The 17418-nt window shown below is 46.5% G+C and overlaps 1 protein-coding gene across 5 annotated transcripts in view; it reads right to left on the bottom strand.

Moving 5' to 3' along the window:
* NAXD (NAD(P)HX dehydratase) overlaps positions 1 to 2352 on the bottom strand; it is a 48779-nt gene extending 46427 nt beyond the window's left edge. Inside the window, exons 1-2 of one of the 5 annotated variants that reach the window (XM_071567983.1) lie at positions 2078 to 2352; positions 174 to 751 (exon numbers count right to left, since the gene is read on the bottom strand). In XM_071567983.1, the coding sequence (XP_071424084.1) occupies positions 174 to 732 (559 nt within the window). In that variant the 5' untranslated portion in view covers positions 733 to 751; positions 2078 to 2352. Of the gene's footprint in view, positions 1 to 173; positions 752 to 1394; positions 1832 to 1956 lie in introns of those variants that run through there. The other 4 variants (XM_071567837.1, XM_071567910.1, XM_071568154.1 and 1 more) reach the window with 4 other exon arrangements.
* Positions 2353 to 17418: the final 15066 nt, after the last annotated feature.

Below are 17418 nucleotides of genomic sequence, written 5' to 3'. Positions count from 1 at the left end.
AGGCTGGGAGAGGCACGGCCGGATTTTAGAGCGCAGAGGACGGGGCGGGAAGGAGGAGGGAAAGCAGAAGCCAGACGAAGCGCGCTACCGGGGGGAAGTGCCGACAGTGGGGCTGCGAGAGCCCGCGGGGTGAGCGGAGGACACCCGGCGCCAGGAGCCCGGCGAGTACTCACCGTCGGCCGGCGGCACAGGGATGGCGAAGGACGGACACTCCACCTTGATGGGGTGGTCGGCGTAGGAAGAGCACTCCCCGGAGTCCTCGGTGAAGTTGTCGCGGGGAGACTCCGGCCCCGCGTCCTCGTCCAGCTCGGCGTCCACGTCGCGGCTGTGGTGCGGCGTGCCCGGCGTGTGCGGCCCCGCAGCCGGCGGGGCGCCGTCGGGCGGCGCGGCCAGCGCGGCCAGCGGCTCGGGGGCGCCGTCGGGGCCCCCCCGGCAGCTCAGAATCCGGTCCATCTCGTCGTAGTACTTGCATATCTTGCGGGCGTGCCCGTTCTTCTTCAGCCCGTCCCGGGCCTGGTAGTACTGCCGCTTGAGGCCCTTGATGCGGATGCGGCACTGCTCGGGGGTGCGCTCGAAGCCCAGCTCGGCCAGGCGGCACGCCACGTCCCGGTACACATGGCTGTTCCGAAAGTTGCCGTCCAGCGCCGACTGCACGTCCGCCTCGCCCCAGATCTCCAGCAGCGCCCGCGTCTCCAGGTCCGACCACAGGAAGCCCCGCGTGTTCGTAATCATCCTTGGCCGGCCGGGGTCACTGCAATGGCCGCGCACCGGGGAGAGGGAAGGAGGGAGGGAGGGAGAGAGGGAGGGACGGAGGGGGCGGAGGAGGGCGGCGGGGAGGAGGGAGGGGGTTTAATGCCCGCACTCGGCTTTCCCAGGGGGCGCCTACGCCAGCCCCGGCAGCCGCGGTGCGGCGGGAAGCGGCGGAGCGCCGAGCCCTGGGCCCCGCATCCCGGGCCGCCGCCGCCGCTCGCAGCCCGCACGCACACACACTAAAGTTTCCAGGAGCCGCCTTGCGCTGCGGGCACCTGCAAGAGGAGGGGTGGTGAGGTGGCCAAAAAGAAAAAAAAAAGGCACCTTCTCTACTCGCCCCCTCCGAAAGCGATGGTGATAAATAAAAAATAACAACCGGGCTCCCGGCGCGGAGCCGCGCCCCCTCCTCCGCCTCGCTCAGGCGGTCATCCCTGCGCGGCCGCTTCCCCGCCCCGGGCTCCGCCGGCAGCGGCAAGACCACGGCGCTGGCTGGACTTGGAGGCCCTGCTCATCACAGTGCGCCTGCCTCCCTCTTTTCCTCCTCCTCCTCCTCCCTCCCTCCCCGCCGCAGTGGAGCGCGATCCCTGCACACATACACACACACACACATCTCCGCTCACAGGGCACTGCAGCTCGGCGCCTACCTCACCCCCGCACACCGCCGCGCAGGGCCGCGCCGCGCCAACGCGGGCAGCGCCATCGCCGCGCCCTGCCCTGCCCGCAGTGTCACCCGGCCGGGCCGGGCCGGCCCCCACCGCCCGCAGGGCCGCACACGCGCGGCAGCGCTGCCGCTGTCCCTGCCGCTGTCCCCGCAGGCCGCCACGGCCGCCGCGCTGCAGCCGGCGCCGCCCGCAGGCCCCGCCAGCCGCTGTGCTCGGCAGCCCTGCGGCGGTGCTGGGGGTCGGGTCTGCGAACGCTTCCCCCGCCCCCGGCCGTCCCTCCGCGGGGCAGGTGAGCGGCCTGGCCGGCCCCCGCGGCAGGCGGGGTGGGCTGCATCGTGCGGGGCCCCGCGGCCGCCCCTTCGCTTTGGTTTCGCTCTCCGGCGGGAGCATCGGGGGCCGCCGCCCCCTCCCGCTGCCCGGCCCGGCGCGGCGGCCTTTGCTTCCGTAGGGAGCACCCCCCGCCCCGGCGCCCACCCTCCCGCCGCCGCCTGCCCCCGGGCCGCCCGACCCCGTGCCCGCCGGAGCCCGCTCTCGGTGTTTGTACCTTCGCCACGCCGCAGCCAGAGCGCCGCGGCCACGGCCAGCGCAGCCAGCGCGGTGACAGCGCCCCGTCCCCACATCCTCGCGGGGGACAAGGCAGGGCCGGCTCCGCGCTCTGCTCTTACCTCGGCGCAGCGCGGGGCTCCGCACACCCGCGGCCCAGCGCGCACAGCTCATCGGCGCGGCAGCGGCTTCCGCCTCCGCTCCGCGCCGGCAGGGCCGGGCAGGGCAGCGCGGGCAGGCGCACCCTCCCGGCGCCGCTCCAAGCCTCCCCCGCACGACACCTGCACCGCACCGCGCCTCCCGCACCGCTCCGCGCCCTCCCCGCCGCACCGCTCGCGCCCTTCCCGCACCGCTCCGTGCCCTCCCCGCACCGCACCGTGTCCGCACAGCACCCTCCCCGCACTGCTCCGCGCGTCCCACACCGCACCCTCCCCGCACCGCTCCGCGGGCTCCGCCGCACCTCACGCAGCCACTGCCGGACGGGGCCGGCGCGGGAGATTGTATATGAGGCTCGGCCCGAGCGGGGAGAGCTTGGAGCACCCGGCCAGTTTTGGGGCTCCCTTCCCGGCCCGTTTATTTGGCAGCTGTTAAAAACTAGGAATTTACCATTTATTGCTCCCGGCATTTAAAACTCCTCACATCCTTCGCCTCTCCGGGTGTTTCTGAGCAAATTCCTTTTTTGTGTGATTCACTTCTAAACTGTTATTTCTAGTTTAGATACATAATTTTCCTCTGTACTCTGCACTTCCCCTGTGCTTGGCATTGGTGAGACCATATCTCGAGTACCATGTCCAGTTCTGGGCCCCTCAGTGAAGGAAGGACATACAAGCCCTGGAGCGAGTCCAGAGAAGGGCAGCAAAGCTGGTGGAGGGTCTGGAGCACACGTCCTGTGAGAAGCAGCTGAGGGATTTGAGGTTGTTTAGCACTAGAGAAGACGAGGCTCAGGAATGACCTTATCACTCTTTACAACTACCTGAAAGGAGGTTGTAGTTGGATGAGGTCAGCCTTTTCTCCTGTGCAACTAGTGACAGGATGAGAGGATACAGTCTTAAGCTGCACCAGGGGTCACTAGCAAGAAATTCTTTACAGAAAGAGTGATTAGGTATTAGAAGGAGATGCCCAGGAAGATGGTGGAGTCAATATCCCTGGAGGTGTTTAAGGAAAGACGGAACGTGGAACTCAGTGCCAAGGTCTACCTGACATGGTGGTGTTAGGTCACAGGTTGAACTTGATGATCTCAGAGGTCTTTTCCAACCTAATTGATTCTGTGATTTTTCTAGTGGTATTCCTGTAATATTTTCTTTTACTCTAAAACACACCAGAGCTGAAATACCATCTGATGTTCACTTCTGGTCCTGTGGCATCAGCTTAATCTACACAATGCATCAAAATGCAGCATCATCCAGGAAAAACTAAATGGGATTATATGCATGAGAAATCTGAATATTTTTTTAAAGCTCAGAACGACTGTAATTTCTGCTCTAGACTCCTGGGTATTTTAAGCAAGGTTGTTGTTATTAACTCATAAGAGCTCTTTGCTAAACTATGGCAGTAAAATATCAATGTTTCGATATTTTGAAGAGGCGAAGACAGACAACGGTTTCCTTTGCTGTGCTGTTACATGTAAGCTGCAGTCAAACAGACCTGTTGGTTTTACCTGGACCAAACCCAAGCAGGAGATTAACTTGGGTCCTTCAGCTTCAGAAGCATCACCTAAAACAGCCATGCTGTCTGCAAACTGCAAGATAGAAAACTTGAGTTTTCAGTAACCCAGGTTGAACAGTAACCCAGGTTCTGGAGCAGGAACTTGGGTGCCTGACAACTTCACTGTTGGATATTAACTTGTTTATTGAAAAGTTACCTCTTCTATAGGTCCTGGTATCTGGTAATATTTTAAAGCCAATACCAGGTTAGTAAAATTTGCTCTGCACAAGTCAGCACAAGTAATGCTTTTTATCCTTTAATTATCTGAGTGGCAGCCTAAAAGGCAGATTAAACAGCCAATCACATTCAGTTTTTACATGAATTTTAACCCAGAAATAAAGATTACAATGTTGTTGAACACCACATTTTGCGCACACATGTTTTTTTCCAGCTAGAACGATAAAGAGCAGGTAGATTCCCTTAACTCCAGCACTGATTCAATGTCTGGAAGAGAGGAGGGAAAGTATGGTGTGGATATTTTTCCATCCCGTCAGATATCCTTAGCTCCACTAAAAGCACGTCTTATGCCCAAAAAAAGAGAGGAAAAAAGATACAATTGTGATGGTGTTTTTTTTCTGGGTTCTCTGATTTCCTTTGTAGCAGAAATGGAAGGGAATTCTGATGCTGCAGCACCCTCAGAAATTGTTTGTGGAGGACTCAATTCTCAGGTCATGTGTAGAATAAAACCTAAGGGTATTTATGGGCTTCTCCTATTCCACAGTTATTCAGGTTGTTATGGACAACCTTGGCATCCATTAAAACAGTCTTGCTACTATTGTTAGCCACCATGAGCGTAAAGACTTTGAACAGAACACATTGCTGGTCCTCAACATTCTCCTGCGCTGCATCTAACTCAAGGTACCTTCTACTGGTATAGTAGTGGCTGCCATCTCCATGCCATTTACAGTATAAATCCATAATGACTAGTGACATCTCTGAGCCCAGCAACAGTGATATTACTTAACCAGGTCATGAGGTTGGGAAAAAGGGCTTTAACAGAACCATAGAAGGTAAGAGGTGTATAAGGCATAAATGCTTGTGCTTTTTTTTTTAATTAGTACTTCCTGTTCTGACTGTCCTGTTACTTTGTCTGTTGGTCCCTTTTACGTGGAAGGAGGAATGACCCTGCAGAGTTCAATTTCATGCTTTTGACAAAATCCTTCTAGCTTCATTGCTTGTTACTCCATTGCTGACCCCTACCTCTTTATCAGAGCGTTACTCCTTCTTCCCTAGTTCTTGATCTCAGCCTCCAGTTCCAGCATTTTAACTCCTCTGGCTGCAATGTCACAGCAATATATCCTCCTCGTTAGTGGAATAATTACTGCAACCTGTCCCTCCCCTTCTACACAAAGAAGGCATCAATGGCCAGCCTGAGAGTGTCCTACTGCTGTCGAGGCAGCAAGAGCTTGGTGGTTTGACTTTGTAGTAGATGGCAGCAGTCACTGACAGCTGATGCTTGCTGGGAACAGAATGTATGTAAGTAAATAGGGTGAGGGATGGACTGTAAGCTAGGTATCCCTTGGTGGAAACCCCAAAATAATGACCATTCAGGACCATTGTTTCTTTCTGGTGAATCTTTGTTCACAATGTTTTGACCCTTTGCTTCTGATCATTTTGTATCCACTCAGCACTTTAGTCCCTGCCATCCCTGTGGTAACTGTTGTGCAACCCTGCCTACCCAAGCCATTCCAAGGTGAACGTGGACAGCAGGTGGCAATAGCAGAGCTTGCAACATCCTAGGATTGTGTTCTCTCCACTCAGATAATTGTCAGCCTGTACTGGAATTACCATTCAATATCATGAATATTATAAACATATCCATGTCAACGTATGCATGTTGTTAATTGCAACAGGAGGTTCAAGCATTCACATGGAGAAAGGGAATGGAAGAACTCAGAAGTAATAAGTAGCTTTAATTGAAATATGACAAAAGATTTTTTTTATTGTTGAAATGGGAATCTGGAAGCACTTGTCATTATGAAAAAGATGAAAAACAAAAAGTCTTAATTTCATTTGAATTTTTACCTAGATAACTTAGAGGAGCCAGAATTGATAGTGGTAATAGAGAAGGCAGTAATGGTGTACATGTTTAAACAAAAAGGGAGCCAATCCTGCAGGTGCTATTAGCAATGCTATTTACTGTCATTACAGTGAGTGGAATGAGCATGTTTTACACCAACAATATGTTTATCTTAGTACAGGACAACATTTGGTTGTATGGTGTAAATTTTAGTTTATTAGTTTGATGTCTCTCTAGGCTGCAAAGAAACTAAGAAAACCCGAAGCCATCATAATTATTCCTATCACTACACTACTGCACATTTTTATGTTAAAGAGAAAGGGTAACAGCAAGTAGTCAACATCAAGCCACTACAAAAGCACATCAACGTGCTTTGGTTTCCCTGTACCGAACAGGAATCACATGTGCTGAAAGAGGAAAAGGAAACCGTATATGAGAAGAAATGTACCCACATCTGACTAAATACTGTGTAATAAGTTTGTCCCCTCAGCTTCTGTAATTCTTCATATTCTTATCAGGGCAGTACAGGTACTATGACTTCTAGACATTCGGGCTAGTAATATATGTCAAGCCCTGTGCTTCACTGGGAAATTTTTGGTTTACTCAAAGTGAACAATCTTTTTGCTGAGTATTAATGTTGAAAAAAACAAACATCAAGCACTTCTTAGATGAGGCAATAAGAATGTAGTGCAACAGAAGTGAAGAAGGTTTTTTGGGGCTCATCCAGCCTCTTCAAACAAGTTCCTGATATCTAGAGCATACAAACATGTATAACCTCTTAAGCAACATCCAAAAAGTTAAAACAAATGGCTTCTTTTCCAACAGGGAATAATGAGACTCTCAGAAAGTAAATGTTGTGGAGTTCGAAAGTTTTCTATAAAACTGTTTTATTCTGTCCTTTGGTGGCAGAAGGTAACATTTGCTAAATCCATTAACTTACACAATTTAGAACACTGCTATTATTATGTAATATGCTACTCATTTATATAACTTTTTAACTGTTCAATAATGTTATTTAAACACAGTGGGTTTTTTTAGTTGTGTTGTAGCTGAGCCTGGAGGCTTTCCTGGGTATTGTCATATCCATTGTACATACACAAATGTCAACCCCTTGCTCAAAACCCAGTTTTATATGTATTTAAGAGAGACATGGGTATCCAGAACAATGGGCAAATTTGTAAAGAATAAATTGGTTTTACCTTAAGTGACACACTTCAGTTCAGCTTTGGCAATACTTAGCGTATATTGAACATGACTGCTGGAAGAAGACTTCGTGCTATATTTGCGAAGGGATTTGAACAGAGAAAGGTTCCTCTATCAGCTCTCTCAGGCACCTTGCTCCCCCCTTTTTTTTTTTATTTCCGTGTATTGTGTTGCTGCTTATCTCATACATCCAGCATAAGAATTTTAATAGTTGTGTCACCAGGTTTCTCTGAAGACTCTGTAGTTGCTTTCCCTGCAGCCTGCTAAGCCTTACATGGGTAGTCAGGCTCAGATTGCTGTAATGCCACAGGTGATGTCTTTGCCTCCAGTTGCTTCTGGAGTTGCACATAATCTTGTTGCCCAAAGGAAAAAGCTGTAGGTCTCTTTCCTCCCTGTGAGAGTTGTTCTATTGCATATTCCTGAGCTCTCATATATGGAAAATATATTCTAGTCCTTAATATGCCAGCACTTCAGTTTACAGGTGTTAAAATTTACCACACATATGTTTGAATACAGCATTCTCTACTTGAAAGTCAGCATATATGCATGTATACTATTTCTTCCTGTCCTTGCCACGGCTATATAAGTGTATGGGCAGCAACAATTCATTTTCTTCATGCCAAGGCCAGCTCTGTAAGTTCTACTGGTATAATTAATCCCACAGGGGGAGGAGAAGGTCATGTAAAAATAAAAGCTAAAGTAGGGTGAGAGGGAGGATATAACTATGTCGTTATAAAGATGACACATCTGAATGATGATTTTCCTTGCTGTTAGGGAACAGCTATCCCAGTATAAAGCACCTTTATACAAATACAGTTATAGACATGACATATCAGGCATTGAGATAACATGGAAATTGCATTGCTTTGTTTCTATAATGATAATTAAAATGGGAACTATTTTTGACAGACAAGCCCCAGGTAACATGGAAATTTGAAATTACTTCATTTGGCAAATAGTTTTCCACAAAGAAACTTGTCTGTTCACATGAAATAAATTTTCAACCCCTCATTTCCATTTTCTATCCTTCATTACAGTTAACACTTTTCCAGAAAAACACACCACGTCAATGAATCCTGGATTTTTACTATCACATTTTCATGATGTGTAGTTAGTGAAGGAGCAGTAAAGATCGGGAGGGATAGGAATTTTGTGTAGGGGTGTGGAAAATAGAGCCTTGACTCATGGTTCACCGGGATTAGGACTGCCAAATTTAACATGTCAAGAAAGAGGATGCATAGCCAGGAAAGAAGGGAGGCAGGTAGCCCTTCTGCCCCTGAGCTCCTGCTGTCACCTCTAGGTTCATGTTAAGAGTTCAGGCAACCCATGCCAGTGCCACCACTCTGTACCTTCCTGCACTCTCCCACCATCTTACAATGTCTTCCATCAAAACTGAGTCTCACTCACAGATTAAATTAAGATTAAACTCTCAGTGACTGAAGGTGAGAGGCTCTCTGAGCCCTTGCAGTCAGGGAAAAGTCTCATTGCCCTGAGGACATCCTGCTGTTACTCCCCAGCTCCAGGGCCTTTCCTCTCCCTACTTTTCTGTCCGTTTTCAGTCCCTTCCCTCACTGGCTGTACTGTGGTTCTGCACCTGGTGTCAGCTGGCCCCAGCCTCCCCATGCCATACCCTGAGACTGTCCACAGCAACCTTCTGCTCCCCCTCTCCCTGTACAAGAAGTGGCTCCTGCCACTGGCAGTCGGACAGACACAACCTGGACTTTCCTAAAATCCACCCAGGCAGGATCCTGATGGAGGAAAGAGGAGTGACCCTGAGATTAGCTCAGAGTCCTAATAATGCCAAGGCTGTGCATTTGATCCCCATAAAGGCCATTCACTTACAAGTTGGACCTGATAATACTTGTGGGTCCCTTCCAATTCAGAATATTCTGTGATTCTGTGAAGATGTGTGTGGTGAAACCCAGACACCTTAGCAAGGTGCCAACCCCTGGTACTGTGGTGGGGGGAGCAGATGGCGGAGTGATAACTGAGTGTCTTGAGGGGTGAAAGCTCAGCAAGGGATGCAGAGCTTCAGTGAGAGTGCAATATCATTGTGCATCATCTTCAGCCTGCAGTGTTGGCTGATCTATCACACTAACCCACCTCTTCAACACTGTGCAGGAAGAGGAGAGCTAAAAGCCCTCTTCTGGTACCAGCATTCTTCCAGTAAGAATTCCAGGACATTCCTCTTACCTTCCCCATTCTTTAGTTATACATCTCACTCCCTCAGGCTAGCACCCTTTATAATGCATCTACACTCTCCCCCTTCTTTTCTCTTGAACACCTTCTTGTCCCACTGCAGAGCCCACTTTGGTCTCTGCTCTGTGTTTTCTTTTGCAAAGTTGATCCCAGCACTATGTTGAATGTGAGGGAACATCTTGCAGTGGAGCAAGCATCACAGCTGGGCACTGAGCCTCCCACACTTTGACCAGATTGCTGTACATTTCCATACAATATACTGCATGTGTCACAAGAGAGCAGTTTGTGCAGGTGACAATATAGGACCAAAACAATAGTCTGTAATCTGCCTTCAGCCCAGTTGTCAGCTGGTGAGTTACCTGCTGCAAAAAAGTCTTTTTTAAGGCACTGCCTTCCAAGTGGCTGCAAAGGCTTTCTCGCATTAGATGGAAACCAGATTATTGCTGAACTTATTTGATCCATTCCTAGGGAGTAATAAAATATACATTTTGCTCGGCAAAAGCTCCATCTGGTCTCTGAGATATATCGGCATGGCAAGCATCCACCTTCCATTGCTGTCACTTGCAGTCCCCATCCAGCCACTTATCAATTCACCTGTCACAAGAAGCAGAAAGATCTCCCTTGCATGGGCAAAAAGTCACCTCCCTGAGGCCTCTAGTAACGGGTCCTGCCTCTATTCTGGCAACTGTAGTGGCACATTTTAAGGCTGTAACAACCTAAAAAGGATGTAACAGACTGCCCCTTCTGCTCAGGCATTCAGAGCTGTCTCTGTACAAAGAAACTGTGTAACCAGGAGGAAAATTGGGAATTAAAAATTAATCACTCTTGGGTTTTTTTCTGGAAGAGCTCTTTTATAATGCTTCAGATCAGACAGGAGTTAGCTGGGTAGCAAAATCAGCAAACTGAATGCCTTCCTTTGTGATAAATGTGAATCATTTGCAGCTGTGCACACAGTCTTAATTCACCCTGTGTTTATCAGGTTCAAAACCAATGTTATCAAACTCATTAAAGGAAAAGAAGTACCACAGCTTTGGGCCTAACCGTCCTTCTGATACCTATAGGTCAAGGCTGAGGCCTCAGGTCTTTCCCTTTGTAAGGGAGGACCCCTTTTTCTCCCTCTTGGTTTGAATTTATTAGAGCTTCTGATCTGTTGCAATTGTGATTACACAGTTACCTTTCAAAAGCATTGCATTATTTCATGACAAAGATACTACTAAGTAATATGATGGTAAATATTTAATGAAAAAAATACTGTTTATGAGGTTTAACTGGTGCTTGGGGTTATCAGTTGTTCTATCAAGTGTGTGTTTCGGCATGGCTTTCCTTGTTCAGAGGTGCCTGGTCTTTGTTCCCTTCTCCCTCCCTGGTTTTTGTCCTGTTGAGCCAGAATCCATAAGCAAGCTTCTTCAGAGCACGAAGCTTCCCACTCTTGTTTGCCAGTTGTAAGCCTGGAGAAGAGGAGACTGAGGGAAAACCTCATCGCAATCTACAGCTTCCTCATGAGGGAAAGAGAAGGGGCAGACATTGATCTCTTCTCTGTGGTGACCAGTAACAGGGCCTGAGGGAACAGCCTGAAATTGTATCAAGGGAGGTTTAGGTTGGATATTAGAAAAAGGTTCTCCACCCAGAGGGTGGTTGGGCACCGGAACAGGCTCCCCAGGAAAGTGGTTACAGCACCAAGCCTGACAGAGTTCAAGAAGCATGTGTATGATAGTCTCAGGCACATGGTGTGACTGTTGGAGATGGTCCTGTTGAGGGCCAGGAGCTGGACTTGATCATCCTTGTGGGTCCCTTCCAACTCGGCATACTCTGTGATTCTGTGAGATACAGCTTTTGCTTTTTCTGGGCTTTTTAAGTCTCATGTGTATTACAAAAAATGACACTTAGGCTATTTGGTGTGAGTAAAAAGGGTCAGAATTGGAGGTCAAATTGACAGACAACAAAGATGACCTAATTGTGGAGGTGTGTGAGGGCTGTTTCTGAGTAGTGAGAAAAAATGGAAATAAAGGAGGTCAAAGAGTTTCAGAAGATGGTTCTGGCTGAGTATTTTTGCCCCCCTTCAGCTGTAATGGGAAATATGGAGTGTAATTCAGCTCCAGATCACAGACATCTAAATTTAGGTATGAAATGTAGGTGACTGCCTGTGAGCCACATAACTCAAGTTCCATTTCAAGCAATGGAGATCAAGTCCTTAGAGTTATTGGGGCCTGGAGAGCTATGGAGCTCATTCTATATTAGACACCTATCAGGCCAGTCAATCAAAGACCTACTCGTGCTGCTGCTAAGGTACTTTGTAAACTTTGACAAGTCTATTTGGCATATACCCAGATGCCTAGGGTTCCCTGAAGGCAGAAGAATCACACATATCTCTCTGGTAACTGTGTTGGCAGAGGGTAACTATGAACCTGTTTGCCCAGACAGAAATACGCCAGAGGATTGGAACAACTGAGTGTAATGCATGCATTAGTGAAAGCCTCCTTGAATGTCCCAAAAGCTCCTCATATACTTCCTTGTTTCACATGGTAGGCACATGAAGGACATAAGCATTCTCCTGGGAAGCCCTAAAGCCTTGTCAGTTCAGAGTCTCTCTGCCAGGCTTACTATCATGGTCGTAGTCTCATTGGTGGGGCTATGGACATGAGATGTAGGTCTCAGGGCTTTGATCACAGTGGTTAGGTATCTCTGCAGTAAACACTATTAATTGCAAAGAGGTGGCAGGACAACCCTGGCACTTTATACATGTGGAGTATTTGTGGAACATATAGGAAAGGCTAACACAACATTTTATAGCTCAAGCACTAACATATATAGCTCACTTTTTTACAAAAGGAGGGGCACTTGGGCACTTTTGTCATGTATTTTCCTTTTAGCTAACCCTCTACACAACCTCAAAGGTGAAAAAAAAACCCAAACCACACAAACAGACCCACAATGACACTATCATTATCAGAGCTTGTTTTTACCTTTTTGTTTGTAGAGTTCACTGAGAAGGCTACAGGTCTTTTTGGTATATTGCATAAGGACTACAAGAATTGAACTACTAAGGGATTTACAGTAGAACATAAGCTAAGTACATAACATTTGGGGAAATGCAGTATGTTCATACAGATGAACACAAAATGTGTCAACACACAAATACTTAACAACAGATATTAAGAATAGATATTGTCAGTTAATTTAGGAGGATATATGCAGAAGTAATTGACTTGCACTTCATGAGAAGGTTCTTGGTTCCTCACTGCTCATTGCACATTCCCTTCACATGGTATTTGTGGTATGCATTTGCCTTAAGAGCATCATCAGCTTTGTCTGTGCCAGTCACTGTACTTCGATGGTCTTGCCCTTTCCTGCTGTTTTTAGGCTTCTGCTTGAAACTAAGGGCTGTTACTTCCATCTGCTGTGGGCAAAATCTGCCTCTGAAAGACTCTCACTGTCCCTTGGCAACATGCTACAGAAATGGTTCTCCACAAAAACAGTAGCTGTCAGTGCTGAATTTTAGGGACTGCAGGATCATCTTGAATACTTAACAGTGTACCTTTACCTTTGTTATTATCAGAACCTGCAGAGTTTTCTGGGCATGAGCTTCTGAGCCTCTTACATTCCCGAGATGAACAAATTGCCTGATGTACAGCCCACTGTTCATGCAAACACAAAGCAGCATGGTGAACTGCTGTGCTCCTTTTGTTACTGTGTCCTTTTCCTACCTTTAAGCAAGAGATCTTGAAAGAGAAGTGATTTATCTCTTGTAACACATATATATCACTGTGCTACCCAACAAAATATTTCCTCTCTCCTATACTCTTTGTAATCATTATTGACAGCAAAATTCTTCTGGTTGTCAATTAGATTTATAACCTGAGACAAAACTTCAATGTCTACAAAGAAGCAGACAGGAATACAGAGAATCAAGAAGTCATTGTTGGTCAACATGTGGAGGGCAGTACATTCAGCATACCTCCAGCATAGGAGTTTCAATATTTTAGCTGGAAAACTTTGAAAAACACAATATATTCACTTCACAAATGCTTCTGGCATCCTTCTCATATGTGATGGCTGCAAGGGAGGAAGTGCCACATGCAACACATGGCCAGTTGTTGTCTGGAATCAGCATCTTTATAGAGAATGAGGGATTACAACACTGCAAACACACAAAGGAAGCTTTTGAAAATTAATGTAAAGATATATTTGATGAATGAGAAAAATGAGCAGAGAATAAACATGTGGGGTTTAAAGACAAACTGATACGAGAGGAAGTGAAAGAAACAAATTGAGGGCAGAAGCTGTTACATAAGGTGGTAAGGGTGAAACCTTTATCAGAGCAAGCTCCTGCTCTGCTGGCTATAGAATAAAAAAAGGAACCCTCTACATTTCTAGTTTTCTGCTCATACTATGAGCATCTCTGGAACTCCACAAGTGATTTCAATGAGTGCAAGATAAGGTAAATACAAGGGAGAAGTCTTGTAAGGAGGGTTAGGCATGCGTACTGTCAAATATTTTGGAAACTGCACTGAAAGCTAATGGTCTGTACATTATTTTCTCTAAATACACCTAATGACCAACAGTAGAGCATGAGCTCAGATGCCATGTTTTATTACCAGGCCAAATGTGAGACTAAAGAACATATATAGGACGTAGGATTTAACACCAGAAACTTACCTGTATTACAGTTACAATTTTCTTAGACTTACTTAGCTGGCTAGAAGAAAACTGTGACATCTGACTAGGACACTTGTATCCAAATAAACCCTGTTCTCACACAGTCCACATTAGATTATTTGCAAGATACCAAAGTGTCTCTTAAATTTGCTGAGTTTCCCCTCCAACCACTCACCATCTTTTGCACTACAATCTGATACCTCTGGAGAACCCCTGCCTTCAGAGCTGCTCATCTCCCCTCAGGCTTTCCCCACCCTTAATATAAAATAAAAGAAATTTTGAACCAAAAACTTGAACAGTAAAATTATTTTCATTTTATTCTTGTAATTTAAAAGTTAGCCTAATGATCTAAAAGTCAATCTATTGAGAGAGTAGTTAATTTAATTCCGTACAAATAAGTATGCACTTATTTTTGCAAAGATATTTTAAGTCCTCTAAGGTTGCGCTTCAATTTTTTCTTGGCCTTGATATCAAGAATGTGGTTCAGGTACAGTAGAAGGAAAATCCTGTATTAATAGTCACTGATTGCCCACATCAGGGACCCATCAGAGTACATCACTACCCACTCCTTTCTCATGTGTGTAGGTCTTCCTCAGGTAGAAAAGAGCCTCAGGAAAGGAGAAGGACAACAAATATCTGGCTTTCCCCCAAGTATGCAGTCAGCATGGAGTCAGAGTGGGTATCTGAACTCCAATGTTCTTTGATATAAGACGTATTATACCAAGTAATATGTCTCTATATTAGTTCTGTAACAGTGGTGTGATTTTTTGAGCTGTCAGACATGGTTTACAAATCTGTAACTTCTTCACAAAGCAGGTCACAAAACCCAGGACCAGGAAGATGTTAATAGGACTATATCCAAAGGCCTTTAACAGCTACTTCTGTCTCTTTCATGTATTTTCATCCTAATCTCCTGAAATTTTATTATGTTGTTTTCAAATATATTTTCTAGATCTATATCTTGAGAATATTTATATATTATTATCGAGCTGTTTATGTGTTCATGGCTGTTCTCATGATTCTTATAATTTTCAAAATGTTCACTGATACCTTTGAGGAAAAAAAGTGCAATTATTTGTAGGCACAGCAAACTTCATAAAAGCTGTTTATGTTTCTGAGCTATCAGATTTAATTCTGCCTGTCCCTTTAATGTCAACTGAACTCTTAATACTGATGAGAAGACAGCTGGCTGCTCAGACATGGATGTACAACATCTGTTGGCTGCTGTATGAACATGAGACTTGGAACAGCTTCCACTCACTGTGCACCTGATTTTTTTGAAAATGGTCCAGTTTTTGTGTTTGTGAACTGAGTCGATGCCTTTATTCATCATAGAGCATCTCCTCATCCCTTCTTTTTTCATCCTTGATTGTGTGCCACACCCTCTGAAAACAAAAGGTTGAATTGGAAGGTTGGCACTTATTTTTTTAGCTTTTTCACAGTTCTTCCAACATTTTCTTTATTTAAAACAAAAATAATTTTTGGGTGCCTGCAAATCTATATGACTCCTTGTCTCCCTTGCCACAGGTGGCAGAAGTAAGAAAATGAAACGCAAGCTTAGAGTTATGGGCAAGGGGCTGCTAAAGAATCCACACAGGTATGAAGCATCTCTGGTTCTGCAGCACCTGAACTGTGAGGTCTCATTTCTTTACTGAAGAAACAGGTAAAGCTTGTGACTAGAAAAAATGCCTGAGAGATTAATTAAAACAGCAGTGTTGGAATCCATATACAATAAAGAAATTTAAAGAGCTTCTGAGTCCCTGAATGGGTGAGTCCCTGCTGGGTGAGCATCCAGAGAAGAGAATCTTTCTGGGGTGGTAACCTGCACCCAGAATGCTTCCCATCCCACTGTGAATACTGAATATGTACATACGCAGATGATGATTTTCTAGTCCTAAAAATGCTTTCTTTCCAACACACAATACGTGCGTGTCATGCCATCACAGAAACATGGAAGGATGACTCGCATGACTGGAGTGCTGCTATGGGGGGCTACAAGCTCTTCAGAAAGGACAGGCAGGGTACGAGAGGTGGAGGAGTGGCTTTATATGTTAGAGAGTCTCTTGACTGTTGAACTTGAGGTCAGCAGTGAGAAGGTTGAGTGCCTGTGGACCAGAATCAGGGGAAAGGACAACAAGGCTGACATCCTCATGGGTGTCTGTTACAGACCGCCCAACCAGGATGATGAAGGAGTTGAATTATTCTACAAGCAGCTGGCGGATGTCTCAAAATCTCCAGCCCTTGTTCTTGTGGGTGACTTTAACCTGTCAGATATCTGCTGGGAGATTCATACTGCAGAGAAGAGGAAGTCTAGGAATTTCCTAGAGTTTATAGAGGACAATTTCCTTCATCAACTAGTAAATGAGCCAACAGTGTACCCAGGTGGTCAAGAAGGCCAAAGGTATCCTGTCCTGTATCAAAAATAGTGTGGCTAGCAGGACCAGGGAACTGATCCTTCCCCTGTACTCTGTGTTGGTGAGGTCACACCTTGAGTATTGTGTCCAGTTCTGGGTCCCTCATGTCAGGAAAGATACTGAGGTGCTGGAGCAGGTCCAGAGAAGAGTAACAAGGCTGGAGAAGGGACTGGAGCATAAATCCTATGGGGAGAGGCTGAGGGAGCTGGGGTTGTTTAGCCTGGAGAAGAGGAGGCTTAGAGGTGACCTCATCACTGTCTATAACTACCTGAAGTGATGTTCTAGCCAGGTGGGGGTTGGTCTCTTCTCCCAGGCAGTCAGCAACAGGACAAGGGGGCACGGGCTCAAGCTCTGCCAGGGGAAATTTAAGTTGGATATCAGAAAAACATTCTTTCCAGAGAGCATAATCAGGCATTGGAATGGCCTGCCCATAGACGTGGTGGATTCACCATCCCTGGAGGTTTTTAAACTGAGATTGGATGTGGCACTGAGTGCCATGATCTAGTAAATGGACTGGAGTTGGACCAAGGGTTGGACTTGATGATCTCGGGGACCTTTTCCAACCCAATCGATTCTATGATTACATGCCAATGTGAATGTGTTCATATAGTTTGCTAAATCATTCTTTATGTTAAGGGAACAAATGGGGAAATTTATTTACCATCAACACAAAGGTAAGAGGGAATGCATTTCACTGCCTCTCTATACTTCACCACAAGTGCTTTCTTAGGGCAGGACTTGCACGGGCATACACACCTGTATAATCTCAAGTGTGAGAACTGATTTCCACTGTGAAGTGGGGAGGTGTTGAAGTACTCAGATGTAGGCAGAGGGCTAAGAACTTCCCAAACTGGGAACATACATGCATTCCCAGGCAGCTGGGTTTATATATTGTCAAGAGCATGCCTTCATCCAAAACTCCTGTAGCTATGTTTACTGGCACATCACTTGAGTCTCTTGGTCATTCTTATTGGCTACAGATGGTGCTTCATAAGTGCATCTGCACTTGTTCTGGATTGAAGTTAGCTCCCCTGAGTGAGGGTGAGGGGAGATTACTGGGGTAGGTACTGGATGTTATCCAGTGTCCAGTGCAACCAGGGCTTTGGACCTTGCCAAGAGCCTCTAGGTATTATTGCTACAGAAATAATAAGGTTTGCCTACTTTGTGAAGATACCAGAGGATTTAACGTGTAAGTATTTCAACAGCTCCCTGCTTCCTGCTTCTTGCTTGCCAGGACGAACAGAATTTATTCTTTTGGCTAGTCTAC

This window comes from Pithys albifrons, chromosome 1 (genome assembly GCF_047495875.1).
Source record: "Pithys albifrons albifrons isolate INPA30051 chromosome 1, PitAlb_v1, whole genome shotgun sequence".
NCBI classification, from domain to species: Eukaryota; Metazoa; Chordata; class Aves; order Passeriformes; family Thamnophilidae; genus Pithys; species Pithys albifrons.
Note: the sequence above shows the minus strand (reverse complement) of the source record. Positions and strands in the feature narration are given on the sequence as shown.